This window comes from Mobula birostris, chromosome 5 (assembly GCF_030028105.1).
Source record: "Mobula birostris isolate sMobBir1 chromosome 5, sMobBir1.hap1, whole genome shotgun sequence".
In the NCBI taxonomy this organism is placed as follows: Eukaryota; Metazoa; Chordata; class Chondrichthyes; order Myliobatiformes; family Myliobatidae; genus Mobula; species Mobula birostris.
Window position 1 is genome coordinate 110,035,424 of NC_092374.1, and position 20,655 is coordinate 110,056,078.

Below are 20,655 nucleotides of genomic sequence, written 5' to 3' on the forward strand. Positions count from 1 at the left end.
TGTAATTAAATAAACATCCCCATATAGTCTCCTCAATAAGCAATACTTTTATCTATTTCATGCCCTTTCATCTCACAAAGTGCTTTATAGCCGGTGAATTACTTTTTGAAGTGTAGTTACATTGATGTAAGATATGCTGATACTAAGATCTTTCCAGAAGACGTGATTTGAACTTACCCTACTTCATAGAAGCATGTAACGTACTCTGCGGAGGAAAGGGATTTGGTCCACTTGCCTATTCAAAGTTCAAGGGTCAAACTGAATGTATTACCAAAATACTTCTGTCATCATATACTGGCTTGATATTTATTGCCTTGTGGGTAAGTACAAAGAAACACAATAGAATCAGTGAAAAACTGCACACAACAAAGCCTGAAATGCAATTGTTCATTTCCCTCCATTGATGCTGCCTGACCTGCTGAGTTCCTCCAGCATTTTGTGTGTGTTACTCTGGATTTCCAGCACCTGCTGAATTTAGCTGAATGGACTAAATAACATATTTCCACATTAGGTGATGATACAAATCCAGGTGGGATTTTGAGAATGGAGGAGGGGAAAAGGGGGTTTTGAAGGAACAAGGAAAATAAATAATCAGAGTAATGCAAAAAAAAAGAAAAACGCAAGGTCAATAACTTCAAGGCATGAAACAGAAGAGTACTGAATTTTCTTTATTGGTGAAAGCTTGCAAAATGTTGATGGTCAAAAGGATCTATGTATCCTTATACATAAATCAGTGAAAACTGCTAATCATTTGTTGCAAGTGATCAGGAAGGCAAATGGTATTGTAACCTTTGATAGACGAGGGTGTGAGTAAAGGGTCTCAGACAAAATGTCAACACTTTATTCCCTTCCATCAATGTGTCTGACCTGCTACGTTCCTCTAGCACTTTGTGTATTGATTTGAATTTCCATCATTTGCAGAGCCTCTTGTGTTTTTGAGTACAGACCAAAACATGTCTTATACACAAAATAATCTGCAGATAGTGGGTGGTTTTTCAGCTGGAACCTACCAGCCTTCTCCTTCCCACCCTCCCCCCACCTTCTTTATAGGGCCTCTGCCCCTTCCTCCTACAGTCCTGACGAAGGGTTCCGGCCCGAAATGTCGACTGATCTTTTCCACGGATGCTGCCCGACCTGCTGAGTTCCTCTAGCGTGTTGTGAAAACATGTCTTATTGTAGTTATATGTGGACATGGTGAGACTATACTGGAATATAGTATACAGTTTGGATTTTCTTCCCTCGAAGGAAAGAATTTATTTTCCATAGCATGAGCTTAATGAGGAGTAACCAGATTGGTTCCAGTAATGGTTGATTTGATACTTGAAGAGAAAGTGAATGGACAAAATCTGGAGTTTTGAGCAGTGAAGGATGAAATTTTCAATCAATTCAGTATAAATGATAACAATGAACAAATTCCATTTCAAAATATTTCCCCTGCTGAGGAATCTAGGATCTGGGATCACAATGGGCTCACTGAGATCCTTAACCTCTCACTTCGGCAGTCTGAGGTACCCAAGTGCTTCAAGCAGGCTTCAATTATACCGGTGCCTAAGAAGAATGTGGTAACCTGCCTCAGTGACTATCCACAGTGATGTTGAGGTTGGTGATGAAACATATCAACGCCTGTCTGAGAAGATGCCACTTCATTGGCTCATCACTCAACTCCAGAATATCTGGACAGGAAAGGTGAGTGCATAAGGATGCTCCTTATTGACAACAAATCAGTAATCAACACAATCATCCCCTCAAAATGAATCAATTAGCTTGAAGACCTTTGCCTCAATACCTCCTTGGTAAATCAGATTCACAATTTCCTCACTTGCAGGCCCCAATCAGATCAGATTGTCAAGAACATCTCCTCCACGATCTCCGTCAGCACAGGTGCATCACAGGGCTGTGTGCTTAGCCCCCTGCTCTACTCGCTTTGTACTTATGACTGTGCAGTTAAGCTCAGCTCAAATGCCATATTTAAGTTTGCTGATACTGATGATGCCACTTTGTGGCCTCCGTCGGTCATAGTCGGCCATGGGTATGTGCATAGTCGGCCATGTGTATGTAGTCACTGGTTTGTTGAGCAGCGTCGACTGTGGCTATTGAGGCTGATCCTGGAACGGCAGGCTCTGCCACAGTTGCTGCATGTGTAGGGTGTCGTGAAATTGTTGACCGCTGTCCACTGTATTCTCCATTTAGCCCTCAGACTGACTCAGGATCACTCTTTCACCTTGCTCTAGGTGTTGCTGAACAGTACCTCGCCATTTGTTGCGGTCAGCTGCTGTATCCGACCAGCACTCTGTGTTGATCTTTAAGGCTTTCATGTCATGCTTGCAGAGGTCCTTGAAGCGAAGCTGGGGTCTACCGATGTTCCTCTTGCCTGTTGCTGGTTCTCCGTAGAGGATGTCCTTTGGCAGTCTACCATCCTTCATACGACGGACGTGGCCCAGCCAGCGTGTCTGCGTTGTCTTAAAAGTGTGAACATTGTGGGAAGTCCAGTGTGGGAGAGGACCTCAGAGTTTGGGACTTTGTCTCTCCAGGTCATGCCAAAGATGCGATGAAGGCTGCGCAGGTGAAAACTATTGACTTTCCTCTCCCGCTTGGAGTAGATGGTCCAAGTCTCACTACCATACAGGAGGGTGCTGATGACGCCACTGATACTGGCCAAATCAAAGGTGGTGACAAATCAGCATATAGAGGGAAGATTGAAAATCTAAATGAGTGGTGTCATAACAACAACCTCTCAGACAATGTCAGGTCCATGAGCCAGTCTTCATCAGGGGACCAAAGGGTCAACATCGTTGAACTCTTCAGTGTTATTTCAGAGGATTTACCCTGGGTCCAGCACATAGGTGCAATTACGAAGAAAGCACGGCAGCACCTCGACTTGTTTAAAAGAGTACAAGGATTCAGCATGACATCTGAAACTTTGACAAACATCTGTAGATGTGTGGTGGCATCAGAGCTAGTTATGGAAACATCAATGCCCTTGAATGGAATTCCTACAAAAAGTAGTGGATATTAGCCAGTCCATCACAGGTGAAGCCCACCCCACCATTGAGCACATCTACAAAGAGCATCCGTCGTCAATGCTGCCATCAGGAAAAGTTACAGGAGCCTCAGGATCTGCATGACCAGCATTAGGAACTGTTATTACCCCTGAACCATCAGGCTCTTGAATTTCACTGAACTGTTCCCACAATGTATGGAGTCACTTTCAAGGACTCTTCATCTCATGTTCTCAATATTTATTGCTAATTTATTTATTATTCTTATTTTTTTCATCTTTTGTATTTGCTCAGTTTGTTTTCCTTTGCACATTGGTTGCTTGTCAGTCCTGTTGGATGTGGTCTTTCAATGATTATATTGTGTTTCTTGTATTTACTGTATGTGCCACAAGAGAACAAACCTCAGGGTTGTATATGGTGACGTATATGTACTTTGATAATAAATTTACTTTGAACAATTTCAGATTAAGGACTAGGCCAATTAGGACTGGAAAACCCTTCACTCAGGAAGATGGTGGGTCTGTAGGATCCTCTGTCCCAGTGGGTTGTAGCTGCTCAGACGCTGTGCTGATTTTAGGATATTAAGGGAATCAAGGAATATGGGAGTAAGTCTGGAAAATGGATCTGATATTGAAGATCAAACACACTGGTAATGAATGGGAGGACAAACTCAAAGAGCATAGGATGGGGTCTGCTCTTAATTCTAATGTTCTTTACAATTGTAAGTTGTCCCATGATTAGACTAGGGTTAATCAGGTCTGTCACGAGTTGGTGGGGCAGCGCCTACTCTGTGCTGAATCACTAAATTACATACAGTATATAATTTGTCCTTCTGCACCCCCCCTCCACCCGGCCCATGTTGACCAAGTTTCTTATCTAAACTAGTATATTTTGATGGCTTTGGCCCACATTCCCCTAAGCATTTCCTATTCATGTACCTGTCCAAGTACCTTTTAGATGTTGTTAATGCACCTGCCTCAACCACTTCCTCCGACAGCCTGTTCCATATAGGGGCAGCCTCCTGGGTGAAAGTGTTGTCCCTCAGCTTCCTTTTAAATCTCCCCTACCCCCCTCACCTTAATCCTGCGCATCTAGTTTATGATTCCCCAATCCTGGGAAAAAGATGAGCATTCACCCCATCTCTGTCCCTCCTGATTTCATACACACACACACACACACACACAGCCAGTCTCTGAACCTTAAATCCAATGTAATTTCTTCCTTTCTTAACCTTTTCTCACACCCATGGAAAATCTTGGATACGTTTTGCTCTTATTCACGCATGGGAAATATAGATTGACCAATCCATTGCACTACTTCTCACAGTAGCTATGATCGTCAAAGGCCAGTTTCATGGTAATTTCTGCATCATGCCAACAGAAGGAAATAAAAACACATTTCACAATTATGTTCTGTTGAAGGCTCTGTTATAATTATTGGCAGATACACCTACCTGGTGTATTCAGGAGACGAGAGTTCTTACAGTGGTAGGAAATTTCCTGTTCGCAGTGTTCCACACTGTTAATCATGGTTTTCAGCTGCTCCATACTGGCACTGTAGTTGAAGGATGCGATGTAAGGCCTGTCGGCTTTGGGAGAACCTTGCAATTTTGTCTCCCTCATGTTATTGTGCTGAATTATGGTCCAGGTTCTATCCTCTGTCAAAATAATGAGTACAAGATGTTAATGGAATATTACAGCTCAGTCTACATCCTGATACAAGACTGCTAAACAGGAAAATCAATTGCTGTTCTACCCAAACGCCAATCTGTCGTCATTACAATTATACATTTACCATTTGAGCTGCTACATGGTGAATTTAAACTGGCATTTATTCATTTCAAATGCTTTCGGTTCATTAGTGAGAATAATGCATGCCTTCAGCACAGCCCACAGTCCACTCTCCTACAGTCAACCTTTGTCACTCTTTCCCCAAAATGCCGCACTGTGATAATGCAAAACATATATCAGTCTCTCAGGTCCAGAGACATTCAATTCAGTTCAAGATTGGCTTTATTTGTCACACGTACATAGAAACATCAAATCATAGAGTGAAGTGGATAATTCAGTCAAATCAAATCAGCGAAGATTATGCTGGGCAGCCAGCAGGCATCACCATGCTTTCGGTGCCAATATAGCATGCCCACAACATACTAACCTTAACTCTTAAATCTTAGGAATATGGGAGGATACCATAGCACCAGGATGAAACATAGGGAGAACATACAAACTCTTTATTGAATTGAATTGACTTTATTACTTACATCCTTCATATACATGGGGAGTAAAAATCTTTACATGACGTCTCCATCTAAATGTGCAATGTGCAATTTATAGTAATTTGTAATAAATAGTATGTACAACAGGACAGTCAATATAACATAGAAATACAGTTGTGTCAGCATGAATTAATCAGTCTGATGGCCTGGTGGAAGAAGCTGTCCTGGAGCCTGTTGGTCCTGGTTTTTATGCTGCAGTACCATTTCCCGGATGGTAGCAGCTGGAACAGTTTGTAGTTGGGGTGACTCAGGTTCCAATGATCCTTCAGGCCCTTTTTACACACCTGTCTTTATAAATGTCCTGAATAGTGGGAAGTTCACAACTACAGATGTGCTGGGCTGTCCACACCACTCTCTGCAGAGTCCTGCGATTAAGGGAGGTACAATTTCCATACCAGGCAGTGATGCAGCCAGTCAGGATGCTCTTAATTGTGCCCCTGTAGAAAGTTCTTAGGATTTTGGGGCTCATACCAAACTTCTTCCACCGTCTGAGGTGAAAGAGGTGCTTTTGTGCCTTTTTCACCACACAGCCGATATGTACAGGCCACGTGAGATCCTTAGTGATGTTTATGCCAAGCAACTTAAAGCTGTTCACCCTCTCAACCCCAGATCCATTGATGTCAACAGGGGCTAGTCTGTCTCCATTCTTCCAGTAGTCCACAACCAGCTTCTTTGTTTCTGCGACATTGGGGGAGAGGTTTTACGGGTAGCGGTGGGAATTGAACCCCGAATAGTGATTATTGGTGCTGTAATGTGATGTGCTGGCTACTGCTCTACTATGCCACTACAGCACCCAAGTAGGCCAAATGAACCAGTATGTTCATTGTGGTACCTTATCTCTTATGTTTCCACCAACTTCACTTCCTCTAACTACGTAACTTTGTTTTTAGACATTTTTCTACCAGATGAGAGAAGAGTGAGGAGTCATGATATAAAGGTGCATAAAATCATGAGCAGGCATAGACAGGGTGAATGCACACACTCTTTACCAGGTCTGAAGAATCAGGAACTCCTTGACATAGACTTAGAGTGAGAGGCAAGCGAGTTAACAGGAAGCTGAGGGGCAACATTTACATTGTGGAATGAGCTGCCAGAGGAAATAGTTGAGGCAGGTACATTGAAAACATTTGAAAAAGTACTTGGACAGGTATATGGATAGGAACTGTTTGGAGGGATATAGGTCAAATGTGAGCAAATACAGTAAGACCATAAGATATAGGAGCAGAATTAGGCCATTTGATGCTTCAAGTCTGCTACATGATTCAGTCATGGCTGATTTATTATCCCTCACATTCCTTCTCCTTCCTTCTCCCTGTAACTTTTGATGCCCTGACTAATCAAGAACCTATCAAGCTCTGCCTTATGGCAGTTACTTAGATGGGAATCTTGGTTAGCATGGTCCAGTTGGGCCGTAAGGCCTGTTTCTGAGCTGTATAACTATATGATGCTTCAGAACTGTACTTTAGCTTCCTATTCCTTTCTTTCCTATATGCTAACTAAACTTTCTACATTATTTTCACAGTTATCTTTGTTTCTCTGCCTTGCTGGCAAGGCTAACACTTTTTGTTCCTGCTTGTTCTTGAGCTGGTGGGTTCCTTTCTTGGACCATGGTAGTCCACCTACAGAAGGAACTGCCACAGTGCTGGTAGGTAAGGCAGAGTAATAGACATAGAGATGGTGAAGGAATGGCAGGATAGCCAAGTCAGGGTGGCACATGATTTGAAGGAGAACAGGCAGATGGTGAAGCATCTGTACATTTACTTTAACTTCATTATTTGGTACACTTCATTATTTCACTACACGCACGGTAAAATATTCCCACAGGATTTTATATTAAATATTACACATTCAATCGCTTTGGAGACTCCCATAAAAGAAATCACCACTGCATTCCTCCACCCTTAAACACCATCAAACCGCACTCTCCCCATGGATCCCATCCATAATTTTAAAGATCTCTGTCATGTAACTACTCAGTTTTAACATTTTAAAATAAAGAGTCACAATCTTCTTAAGATTATCCTGATGGATAGAACCTCTAAAGTCTTGATTATACTTGCAAATCTTTTCAGCACCTCCTTTTATTTTTATTAATTTTATTAATTTGTTAACGCGTTTCTACAATACAACAACAAAAAAAATCAACAAAATGGAGATTTATACAGTGTGGACGCAAACGTGTCCAATATATAATTCATAACAATAAGGAAAAAGCACTCAAAATAAAATCATATAAAGTCAAGTCAGTGTCCTCCCCACCTTCCCACTATAAAACCCCAGGCCAACCATTTCTATGTATAAAAGAAAAATTAATCGGAGCATTCAACCCCAACAGAGCTGTAATATATATATAAGAAGAGAAAATATAATGACGGCTACCAAAACTATAATATAATTCACAACAAAAGATCGTAAAACTTACAGAAAAAAAGCTGAAAGTAAGGGATTGTAGTGCAAAAAAAAGGATAAACTTAATCTAAAGAGGAGTTATGAAAGTATTCAAGAAAAGGTCCCCAGACCTTATGAAACTTTATGTCCGAATTAAGAAGTGAATAATGAATCTTTTCAAGGTCTAAGCAGGACAGGATATCACTAAGCCATTGAGCATGAGTGGGTGGGGCAGAATCTCTCCACCTAAGAAGAACTAATCGTCTAGCCAAGAGAGAGGCAAAAGATAATGTTCAACGTTTAGTCAGACTCAAGAGCAGGTCTACTTCACCCAAGGTGCTAAAAAGAGCAATCAGAGGGTTAGGTTCTAAGTGGCAATTAAGAATATGGGATAGAGTTGAAAAAATTTCTCTCCAGAATTTCTCTAGACTAGGACAGGCCCAGTACATATGGATAAGAGAAGCTTTGCACCCCCCCCCCCCACCCTTACACTTATCACAAACGGGACTAATGTCAGGGTAAAACCGCAATAATTTACTTTTAGACATATGAGCCCTGTGTACAACCTTAAACTGCAAAAGGCAGTAGCGAGCACATAAAGCGGCTGAGTTAACTAACTTAAGAATTGGAATGCCAAACCGCGTCAGATAAGGAAATATTTAAATCATGCTCCCAGGCAGTTCTAAGCACCTTTTTTAATATACTATATTTTTGTAATATGTGATCAGTAGTGAGCCCATTAGGATTCTGTACACATTATACCAGTTTTGTATCTTTAAAATCTACCTCTGCAGAAATTAATCCTAATGCTTGTTTACAATTGACATTTAACAGATATTTTAACCTCAAGAGTTAACATTTATCGATCTACCTCACTGAGCCCAGGATAATACACAATCTGATGTCTAACCTGGGCCAATAGGGATGGCTCTTTCACAGCTCTGTGCAGGGTTGAAGATATTCATCGGCTATTTACAAATTATCTTCACCTTTCGTTGTTGATTAAAATAAATTTTGAATCTTAGGCTTTGAGAAGTACTTTCCTTGATGGATATGAGTTTATTCTGTCGGAATTCTTTGGGACATGCTCATTGACATTCTTCCATTAATTACAACCATCAGACCTTAAGTCATAGGAGCAGAATGAGGCCAATCCACTCTACATCACCATTTCATCATGGCTGACTTATTTTTCCTCTCAACCCTATTTCTCCTGTTTTTTCAACATAACTTTTGATACCCTTACTAGGCAAGAACCTATCAACATCCACCTTAAATATACCGAATGGTTTGGCTTCCAAAGCCATCTGTGGCAATTAATTCCACAGATTTGCCACCCTCTGGCAAAAGAAATTCCTCCTCATTTCTGTTCCAAAAGGATGTCTTTGTAGGCTGAGGCTGTGCCCTCTGGTCCTAGACTCCCCTGCTACAGGAAACGTCCTCTCCAAGTCCACTCCATTAGGCTTTATAATATTTAATAGGTTTCAGTGAGGACCCCCTCAAACTGGCCCAGAGCCATTAAACATTGTTCATATATTAACCCTATCATTAGCAAGATAATTCTCATAAACCTCTTCTGGAGTCTTGCTCCCATGCCAGCACGTTTTCTTAGATGTGTGGGCCAAATTCTGATTTAAAGATTCGTGGTTACAACTATTTTTCTTCTCCCTTGCTCCCTAATTTCAATCTGCTTTTCTCTCACGTTTTCTTCCATCAGCTGATAACACAAAATTAAGGCTGACACTACAGGGTGTAAGGTATTACTACGCTATCACAATCATCAAAATGTTCAACAAAAAGACCAGTTTCCCCACTTGACTTGTCTTGACTTTATTTCTTACATCCTTCACATACATGAGGAGTGAAAATCTTTATGTTATGTCTCCATCTAAATGTGCAATGTGCAATTTATAGTACCAAGTGGGTGTAAAAGAGACCATGATGGAATCTTGCAGGAAAACAGGAAATTATTTCCCATTGTCCTGGCCAATATTTATTCTTTAATACACAGCACAATCATTTCCTTCCCTTTTACATTCATCATAAATCTTGAATCTTGAGTGTTGTGCACACATTTGCTGCTGTGTTAAATGTTAGACATTGTGAGCTGATCCGAGAAATAGAGCAAATATTTCACGTTGACAACCCTTTCCTTTAATCTCAGATTTCAAACATAGATAGTTCCATGATAAATGATAAGATAATTTGACAAAGAAAGAGGTCTTGGAGTATACAGATCTCTGAAGTAGATAAGGTCGTGAAGAAGGCACGGAATGGCAGAGGCATAGGAAGACAATTGCAGGACTATTACACTAGGTTAGTTTGAAACATTCATTAAGCCACGGCACAAAGTCCTTGTCCTCACTTGTAGTAGCACAGTAAAGAATGGGGAAGGACTGCGGGGAGGAGATTTTGGAGGATGTTACCAGAATTGGAGAAAGTTAATACGAGAAACTTATTTTCTTTTGGAGCCTTGAAGATTAAGGGGAAATTTAATCAGGATGCATAAATAATGGGAAAGCGATAACTCAGGGTAACAGATTTAAGGTTATTCTTAGAAGGATTAAAGTTGAGCTGAGGATTACTTTATTACGCAGAGTGTGATGGCGTGTTCATATTCTTTAAGTCACAAACTGAGAGCATGGAGACAGAAACCTTGTCACATTTAAAGAGTATGGACAAGCCACTTAAAACACCTGAATCCTGATGGCTTAGAACTGAGAATAGGAAAGTGAGATTATTGACCCACCTGGACAATAGCAATACCTAAGTAGACTGCTGTTTATTGATTACAGCCCAGTGTTCAACACAATCATACACTCTTTCAACAATCTCCAAAACCTGGACATCTCTAAATTCCTCTGCAACTGGATCCTTGACTTCCTCACAGGGAGACCATCATCAGTGCAGATTGCAAATAACATCTCTTCTTCTCACTGACAATCAACACTGGTGCACCTCAAGGATATGTGATTAATTCTGCTTTGCTCTCTCTACAACCATGACTGTGGCTAGGCACAACTCAAATGCCATCTATAAAACTATAAAGATCACAACTATTGTTAGCAGAATTTCAGATGATGATGAGGGATCACATAGATTAGCTGGTCAACTGGGGTCACAAGAACAATCTTGCATTAAACATCAGTAGGATGAAGGAATTGATTGTGGACTTAAGGAAGGGGAAGTGGAGGAAACACAGACCAATCCTTATTGAGAGATCAGCAGTGGAAAGGGTGAGCAGTTTTAAGTTTCTGGGTGTCATCATCTCTGAGGATCTATTCTGGGCCCAACATACTGATGCTATTACAAAGAAAGCATGGCAGCAGCTATATTTCATTAAGAGTTTGAAGAGATTTGGTATGTCACCAAAGACACTCATAAATTCTACAGATGTACCGTGGAGAACATTCTAACTAGTTTCCGCCTGGCATAGGGAGGCCACTGCACAGGATCAGAAAAAGTTGTCAACTCAGCGGGCTCCATCATGGGCACTAGTCTCCCAGGCATATGAGGATATCTCCAAAAGGCAGCATCTATCATTAAGGACTCTATTATTCAGGTCACACCCTCTTTTCTTTGCTACCATGAAAGAGGAGTTACAGGAACCCAACCCCCCCCCCCCACACACACACACATATATAGAATACCTTTTAGAGGTTTTTGTTATCATTAGGTATTGTATTGTAATGCTGCTGCAAAACAACAAATTTCATGACATATGCCATTGATATTAAACCTGATTCTGATTCAGATTCTTGATATTAATAATTTTATGAGGGAGAATGGAAATAGTTATTTAAATAGCTTTATTTTACCCAATAACTTGAATGATTCCAAGATTTGTTCCAGTTGCTCTGGAAAGAGTTGCTAACAAGTGCAGCATGTAAATTGATTCTGTTTATCTGACTCCATCTGTATGGATCTCCTGAAGTTCCCACTAGTTCCACAGAAAACCAGTTGTATGGCTACTCCCATGAAATTCAGCCGAAGTGCTCTGTAGCTGATCTGTAGCCATGTTAGAGCAAAGGCATTAAATCTTCATGGCAGAAGAATAGTGGAATACCTAGGCCAGAATATCTCAGGCCAAAATATGCCCCATCAAAACCACAAGGCAAGGAAATTAGTGTGAGCTAATTGCATAAACCCATAGTATGACTGAATTATCACTCTGAGCATGATAAATGAGGACAGTAGAAGAACTAATCAATATCTAATTTGGCAAGGGTTGTATCTTGTTAACAATTGCTTTAGTTATTGCCTCTTCTGGCATTTAAGTGATACATTTCCAAATAATTTTGACCTAATATATTTATGGGTTCGTGATGTACTTGTGTTTATTGTCATTTCTACTCTGTCAGCAAGATGTACAGTAAATGATTAATTTAGAATCTTTAAAGAAAGGGACATCTCACCTGTCATATTACAGTAGACAAGCAGGGGCGCCTGTGGGCCACTGCCATCGGGATCAATGGAGAAGAAACCTGATGTGTTCCCTGTATGTTTGTACGACTCGCAGGATTGCTTGTACCTGGCTAAAGAATGAGAAGAAGCCTAGTATCAGTGTGGTGGGTTCCTTTACAAAATATCAAAGTTCAAAGTAAATTTATTATCAGGATATATATACATGTCACTAGATTCAACCCTGAGCTTCATTTTCTTACAGGCATACTCAATAAATGCAATAGTCATAATAGAATCAGTGAAAGACATCACCAACAGTGTGAACAACCAGTGCACAAATGCCAACAAGCTATGCAAATACAAAAGAAGAAAGAGGAAATAATAATAAATAAGTAAGCAATAAATATTGAAAGGATAAGTTGAAGAATCCTTGAAATTGAGACCATAGGTTGCAGGAACAGTTCAGTGATGAGGCAAGTGAAGTTATCTCCTCTCATTCAGCAGCCTGATGCTTGAGGGGTAGTAACTGTTCCTGAACCTGGTGGTGTGAGTCATAATGCTCCTGCACCTTCTTCCTGATGGGAACAGAGAGAAGAGAGCATAAAATAATCTGCAGATGCTGGGGTCAAAGCAACACTCACAGCATGCTGGAGGAACTCAGCAGGTCGGGCAGCATCAGTGGAAACGATGAGTCGACGTTTCGGGCTGGAACCCTTTGTCAGGACTGAACAAAGAAGGAGGGGGAAGGATTTGAAGAAATTCTTCAAATCCTTCCCCATCCTTCTTTATTCAGTCCTGACGAAGGGTTCCAGCCCGAAATGTCGACTCATCGTTTCCACTGATGCTGCCCAACCTGCTGAGAATAGAGCATGACCTGGGTACTGGGGGTGCCTGATGATGGATGTTGCTTTCTTGCAATAATGCTCTGTGCAGATGTGCTCAATGATGGGTGAGACTTTTCCTGTGGTGAACTGGGCTGTATCCACCACTTTTTGTAGGATTTTTTGTTCAAGGACATTTGTGTTTTCATACCAAGCTATGAAGCAGCTGGTCAATATACTCTTGACTATGCATCTACAGAAGTTTGTCAACGTTTTAGATATCATACTGAATCTTTGCAAACTTCTAAGGAAGGAGAGGCACTGCAGTACTTTCTTTGTAATTGCACCTACAGGTTGGGCCCAGGACAAATCCTCCAAAATAATAACACGGAGGAATTTAAAGTTGCTGGCATCAACCATCTATGATCTTCCAATGAGGACTGGCTCATGAACCCTTGATTTCCTCCTCCTGTAGTCAATAATCAGCTCCTTAGTCTTGTTGACATGGAGTGAGATGTTTTTTTGTGGCACCACTCAACTCGATTTTCAATTTCTCTCCTATATGCTTATTCATCACCACCTTTGATTTGGCCAATGACAGTGGTGCTGTCAGCAAACTTAAATATGACATTGGAGCTGTGCTTAACCACACTGTCATAAGTGTAAAGCGAGTAGAGCAGGGGGCTAAGCACATAACATTGTGTTACACCTGTGCTGTTGGAGACTGTGAGGAGATGATTTACCAATCCAAACTGATTGAATCAGCAAATGAAGAAATCGAGGATCCAAACGCAAAATGAGGTATCAAGGCCAAGTTATTGAAGCTAATTGAATAGTTTTGAGAGAATGATAGCATAGAAGGCAAGCTGTAGTCAATAAAGAAGATCCTGATGTATGCATCTTTGCTATCCAGATGTTCCAGGGTTAAGTAAAGAGCCAATGAAATGGCATCTGCTATGGATCTGTTGTGCTACTAGGAAAATTTGAATGAGTGCAGGTCGCTGCTCAGACAGGAGTTGATATGGTTTATCATCAACCTCTCGAACTTCTCATTACAATGGATGTACAGTAGTCTCGAAGGCAGGTTCCCATGTTCGTCTTAGCCACCAGTATAATTGAAGACTGTTTGAGGCAGGTGGGTACCTCAGACTGACTCAGAGAGAGGTTAAGGATCTCAGTGAATGCTCCAATCAGTTGATCGGCACAGATCTTTAGTATTTGGCCAGGTACCCTGTCCGGGCCAGATGCTTTCTATATATTCACTCTCCCAACTCCAATGCCGTTTCCATGGTTCACTAGTGCCATCTTGCTATCACCTCACAGGAGGGATTAAAAAGATCTCCAGCATTTTGATGACAATTTTACTGCTGACAGTAACCAGAGCAACAGCGTTAAATGAGACAAACAGTGACTTCAAAGTTCAAAGTGAATTTATTATTGACGTACTGTACATATGTCACCATATACTACCTTGTGATTCATTTTCTTGCAGATATTTAGAGCAAAACAAAGAAATACAATGGAATCAATGGAAAAAACTACACACAAGAACAGAATGACAAATAACCAATGTGCAAAAAAAGACCCTAATGTGTGTAAATAAATAATATTGACAACATGAGTTGACAAGTCCTTGAAAGTGAGTCCATAGGATATGGAATCAGTTCAGAGTTGAGGTGAGAGAAGTTATCCATGCTATTTCAGGAGTCTGGTGGTTGAAGGGTAATAACTGTTCTTAAACCTGGTAATGTGGGACCGAAGGCTCATGTACCGCCTTCCTGATGGCAGCAGTGAGAAGAGTGTATGGACTGAATGGTGGGGGCTCTTGATAATGGACTCTGCTTTCTTTCGGGCAGCGCTCCTTCTAGGTTTGCTCAATGGTGGGAAGGGCATTTTCAGTGATGGACTGGGCTGTATCCACCAATTTTCATAGACCTTTCCATTCTTGGGCATTGGTGTTTCCATACCAGGCGGTGACGCAAACACAAACACGAGGAAATCTGCAGATGCTGGAAATTCAAGCAACACACATCAAAGTTGCTGGTGAATGCAGCAGGCCAAGTGGCAACTCTAGGATGAAGCACAGTCGACGTTTCGGGCCGAGACCCTTCGTCAGGACTAACTGAAAGAAGAGCTAGTAAGAGATATGAAAGTGGAAGGGGGAGGGGGAGATCCAAAATGATAGGAGAAGACAGGAGGGGGAGGGATGGAGCCAAGAGCTGGACAGTTGTTTGGCAAAAGGGATATGAGAGGATCATGGGACAGGAGGCCTAGGGAGAAAGAAAAGGGGGAGGGGGGAAAAACCCAGAGGATGGGCAAGGGGTATAGTCAGAGGGACAGAGGGAGAAAAAGGAGAGAGAGAAAAAAAAGTGTGTATATAAATAAATAACGGATGGGGTACAAGGGGGAGGTAGGGCATTAGCGGAAGTTTGAGAAGTCAATGTTCATGCCATCTGGCTGGAGGCTACCCAGACAGAATATAAGGTGTTGTTCCTCCAACCTGAGTGTAGCTTCATCTTTACAGTAGAGGAAGCCGTGAATAGACATATCAGAATGGGAATGGGACGTGGAATTAAAATGTGTGGCCACTGGAAGATCCTGCTTTCTCTAGCAGACAGAGCGTAGGTGTTCAGTGAAACGATCTCCCAGTCTGCGTTTGGTCTCACCAATATATAGGAAGCCATATCGGGAGCACCGGACGAAGTATATCACCCCAGCCGACTCACAGATGAAGTGTTGCCTCACCTGGAAGGACTGCCTGGGGCCCTGAATGGTGGTAAGGGAGGAAGTTTCAGGGCATGTGTAGCACTTGTTCTGCTTACAAGGATAAGTGCCAGGAGGGAGATCGGTGGGGAGGGATGGGGGGATGAATGGACAAGGGAGTCGCGTAGGGAGCGATCCCTGTGGAAAGCAGAGTGGGGGAGGGAAAGATGTGCTTAATGGGGGGATCCCGTTGGGGGTGGCAGAAGTTACGGAAAACAATATGTTGGACTTGGAGGCTGGTGGGGTGGTAGGTGAGGACAAGGGGAACCCTATTCCTAGTGGGGTGGTGGGAGGATGGAATGAGAGCAGATGTGCGTGAAATGGGAGAGATGCGTTTGAGAGCAGAGTTGATGGTGGAGGAAGGGAATCCCCTTTCTTTAAAAAAGGAGGACATCTCCCTCGTCCTGGAATGAAAAGCCTCATCCTGAGAACAGATGCAGCGGAGACGGAGGAATTGGGAGAAGGGGATGGCATTTTTGGAAGAGACAGGGTGAGAAGAGGAATAGTCCAGATAGCTGTGAGAGTCAGTAGGCTTATAGTAGATATCAGTAGATAAGCTGTCTCCAGAGATAGAGACAGAAAGGTCTAGAAAGGGAGGGAGGTGTCAGAAATGGACCAGGTAAACTTGATGGAAGGGTGAAAGTTGGAGGCAAAGTTAATGAAGTCAACGAGCTCAACAAACAGTCAGGATACTCTCCACTGAACATCAATAGAAGTTTGTCAAAGTTTTTGACCACACACCAAATCTATGCAAACTTCTAAGTAAGTTGAGGTGCTATTGTGCCTTCTTTGTGATGGCACGTATGTTCTGGTCTCAACACAGATCCTCTGAAGTGATAACACCAAGGAATTTAAAGTTACTGACCTTCTCCAGCTTCGATCCTCTAGTGACGACTGGTTCATGGACCTCTGGCTTTTAACTCCTGTAGTCAGGATCGGCTGTCTCTGTCTGTATTTACTCCATTTTAGAGATACAGTGCAGAACAACCCCTTCTGGCCAAATGAATCACACTGCCTGGCAACCCACCTATTTAAACATAACCTAATCATGGGACAATTTTCAGTGACCAATGAACCTCCCGACCAGTACCACTTTGGACTGTAGGAGGACACCAGAGCACCCTGAGGAAGCCCACACCCACAGGGGAAGAAAGTACAAACTTTCTTATAGAGGACACTACAAATGAACTCCAAACTCAGATGCCCCAGGCTATAATAGTATTGCCCATACTGCTCTGCCACCATGGTGCCCTATAGCTTATGTATAATCTTTTCATAAAATTCTATTGTATTTTGTTTCTTGCAAGAAAATGAATCTCAAGGTAGCATATATGTACACACTGTGATGATAAATTTACTTTGAATGTTGAGTTTGATGACAAAATCACCTGGGGATAAGGTCAGTGATATCAGTAAAGAGTATCCTAACAAGCTGCAATACTGTTTGGTGTGAAAACTGCACGTCAGTGAACAGAAAAGCTCTGTAATGGGTAAGTCACAATTGTCCAATGCATCATTGGCACCATCAAAGACATTATACAGAAAGGTGCCCAAAAAGGGCCAGGAACACCATAAAGGATTTCACACACCCTGGTAATGTACTTGTTTGTCCAAAATCTCTAGATTCATGGGAATCACTATTCTTGTTTACTCAGGTGCTTCAAGAGAGCTCATTTACTTCTGCAGAATTTGTTTTATAACAGCAGTACTTTTAATGTGAAAATGGAATTTTTAGGATTATTGATGTGACTGTAAACGTACCGGTGAAGAAAGGGGTGTTAAAAGAGGCTGCATTTCAATTAAGGATATACAAGGCATGCTTTCATGCAGAGTAGAAACCTTCAATTCCTTGTAGGGAAAGTAACATCTCTTTTTGTCATTGTCTTTGTTCTTGCTCAGTGTACAAATTTAAATAGATGCCTCTATCCATGTTAACAGTACCACAGACTGAGATTGTAGAAGAGCATACCATAGAGAGAAACAATATTTGCTGATGAAAGCATCAAGGCGTTTAAAAATTAGAGCTTTGTCTTCTGGGAATGAAAATGGTGAATAAAATAAGAAGCTCTCATCGGACATGTGGAAGGTGAACAGGGGAAAGATGCTGGAAAGGTGGGGGTGGGGGGAATTAAACCAGTATTTAAAGTTCAAAAATAAGTTCAAAGTAAATTTTTTATCAAAGTACATATATGTCACCATATACTGTACAATCTTGAGATTCCTTTTCTTGTGGGCATACATAGTAAATACAAAAAATGCAATAGAATCAATGAAAGACCATATATAACAGGATGGACAAACAACCAATGTGCAAAAGGCAACAAACTGTGCAAATACAAAATGAGATAATAAAATAATAATAATAAATAAATAAGCAACAAATATCGAGAACATGAGGTGCAGAGTCCATAGGTTGTGGGAACAGTTCAATGATGGGTTAGGTTGGCATAGATGCAATTGGACAAAATGTCAATTTCCTTGCTGTTCCTTGCATATAATCCTATGGTTCCATCAGAATCAGTTTTATTATCATTGACATACATCATGAAATTTGATGTTTTGAACAAATAAATAAATAAACAAACAAACAAGTAAATAAATCATGAAAAAGAAGAATGGTGAGGTAGTTGAATCCTGATGAAGGGTCTCAGCCCGAACATCAACTGTTTGCTCTTTTTCATAGATGCGGCCTGGTCTGCTGAGTTCCTCCAACAATTTGTCCGTGTTGCTTGGATTTCTAGCATCTGCAGATTTACTTATCACGGTGAGGTAGTATTCATAGACCGTTCTGAAATTTGATGGTCAATTGAGATTGGGTCTTTAGGCTCTTGCACCTTCTTCCTGATGGTACTAATGAGAAGAGAGCATGTCTCAAGTGGTGAGGGTCCTTATTGATAGACCCGTCTCCTTGAGGCACCGCCTTTTGAAAATGACCTCGATGAGGGAAGCTTGTGCATATGATGGAGCTCTGTTCCTTTCTTCACGGATGCTGCCTGACCTAATGGGAATTCCAGGACTTCTTGGTCCAACAACATTAATGTCAAGAACAAGAAAGATCACTAATGCCTCTACTTTCTTGGGAGGCTAAAGAAGTTAAGCATGCCCCCATCAACTCTTCCTATCTTTTATTGATGCACCATAGAAAGCATTCCATAAGGGTGCATAAGGGCTTGTCATGGCAACTACTCTGCATATTACAACAATGAACTACAGTGAGTTTTGGACAGAGTTCAGCATGTCACAGGAACCAGGTTCCCCTCTATGGACTCTGTCTACAGTTCTCGCTGCCTTAGTAAAGCAGCCAAGATAATCAATATCCCTGCGCAGCCGAGACATTCTCTTGTCTCCCTTTAAGATACAAAAGCCTGAAAGCACGTATATCATGCTTAAGGACAGCTTCTATCCCACTGTTATCAGACCCGTGAATGCATCACTTTGTATGATAAGATGAAACCTTGGCCTCAAAATTTTCCTCTTTATGAACTTGCACTTTACCATTTACCTGAACTGCACTTTCTCTGTAGCTTTTACACTTTATTCTGCATTGTTATTATTTTACTTTATTCTACCTCAATGCACTGTGTCATGATCTGATCTGTATGAACAGTCTGTAAGACGATCTTTTCACTCTATCTTGGTACATGTGATAATAATAAACCAATACCAATACCATTTTTTGTTTTATTTCAATTTTCCAGTATTTAGCTACATTTTACTTCAGGAAGTGAAAACAAGTGACAGATTGCAATAAAAAGTTTAAATCCTATTTTTGCAGGAGGTCATCGGTGCTGTGTCAAGTGCTAGTTTAAAATCTGATCGTGATAGATTTTAATTAACCCAAGATTCAGAAGGCCATCTGCCCCAACAGATGCTACTTGACCTATTGATTTCCTCCAGCAGTTAATATGTTGCTCCAAATTCCAACATCTGCCATCTCTTGTGTATTCTTTGAGTCAAATAACTTGGTGGCCAAGTTAGAGAACAGGTTCAAGTCATCCTCTTTACTGTGCCAATGGAGTCAAAGTGCAATCAGCTCAACCTGTTGAAACCCAGTGCCCCATATCCGCACAAATTAGTCAGTAGTACAACCAGCAGTGATGAATGTGATGAATGAAACACAGCCGGCTCAGTGTTACTCACAGTTATGACAGGTAGCCCCTGTGTAGCCCGTCCCTGTGCAGTCACAGTAGAACGTAGTCCAGGATTGAGAGCATTTTCCTCCATGTTCACAGTAATTTGGTAAACACCTATTGCACAATAAAATACTCATGACTATATAGAAAAGTTGTCTCACAGGGTAAACTAAACCTGCTCCCTGAAGATACACCAGACAATTAATTACATACGATACATCTATAATTAGTGTTTGATTGGAAATTCATGTTGAGGATGACCGTGAAGAGCACTATGTTCTTGCACCATGAGAAGTTTATAGGAGATCATTCTGAACTTACAACCTAGTCAAAGGTCTGTGGTTTACTGATTTTTGTTTCATGCTTCAGTGATTTTTTAAGTCTTTGACACTTTAGAATCAGAATCAGAATCATATGCCTGTGATATTAAACCTGATTTTGTTAATAAAACTATATAATAATAAAAATTTATGTGAATAAAACTATAAATTACAATAAAAAATATATGTATAAAAAGAGAAAAGTAAAATAAATAATCAGTGCAAATCAGAGGGAAAAATCGTGAGGTACAGTAATGTTCATGGACTCGTGGTCCATTCGGAAATCTGATGGCAGAGGGGAAGAAGCTGTTCCTGAAATGTTGAGTGTATGTCCTCAGGCTCCTGTACCTCCTTTTTGATGTTAGAAATGGCACGAGGAAATGTCCTTGGTGATGGGAGTCCTTAATAAAGCATGCCACCCTTTTGAGGAATCACCTTTTGAAGATGTCCTCAGTGCTGGGGAGCCTAGTACCTGTGATGGAGATGGTTGGATTTACAACTCCCTCTAGCTTTTTCCAATTCTGTACAATGACCCCTCCATACCAGACC

At 41.2% G+C, this 20,655-nt stretch overlaps 1 protein-coding gene across 1 annotated transcript in view; it reads right to left on the minus strand.

The window, feature by feature from the left end:
* LOC140198396 (contactin-associated protein-like 5) overlaps window positions 1-20,655 on the minus strand; it is a 1,159,251-nt gene that overhangs the window by 465,292 nt on the left and 673,304 nt on the right. Inside the window, exons 11-13 of the mRNA XM_072259489.1 lie at window positions 19,794-19,900; window positions 12,081-12,200; window positions 4,453-4,656 (exon numbers count right to left, since the gene is read on the minus strand). Coding sequence (XP_072115590.1) covers window positions 4,453-4,656; window positions 12,081-12,200; window positions 19,794-19,900 — 431 coding nt within the window. The remainder of the gene's footprint in view (window positions 1-4,452; window positions 4,657-12,080; window positions 12,201-19,793; window positions 19,901-20,655) is intronic.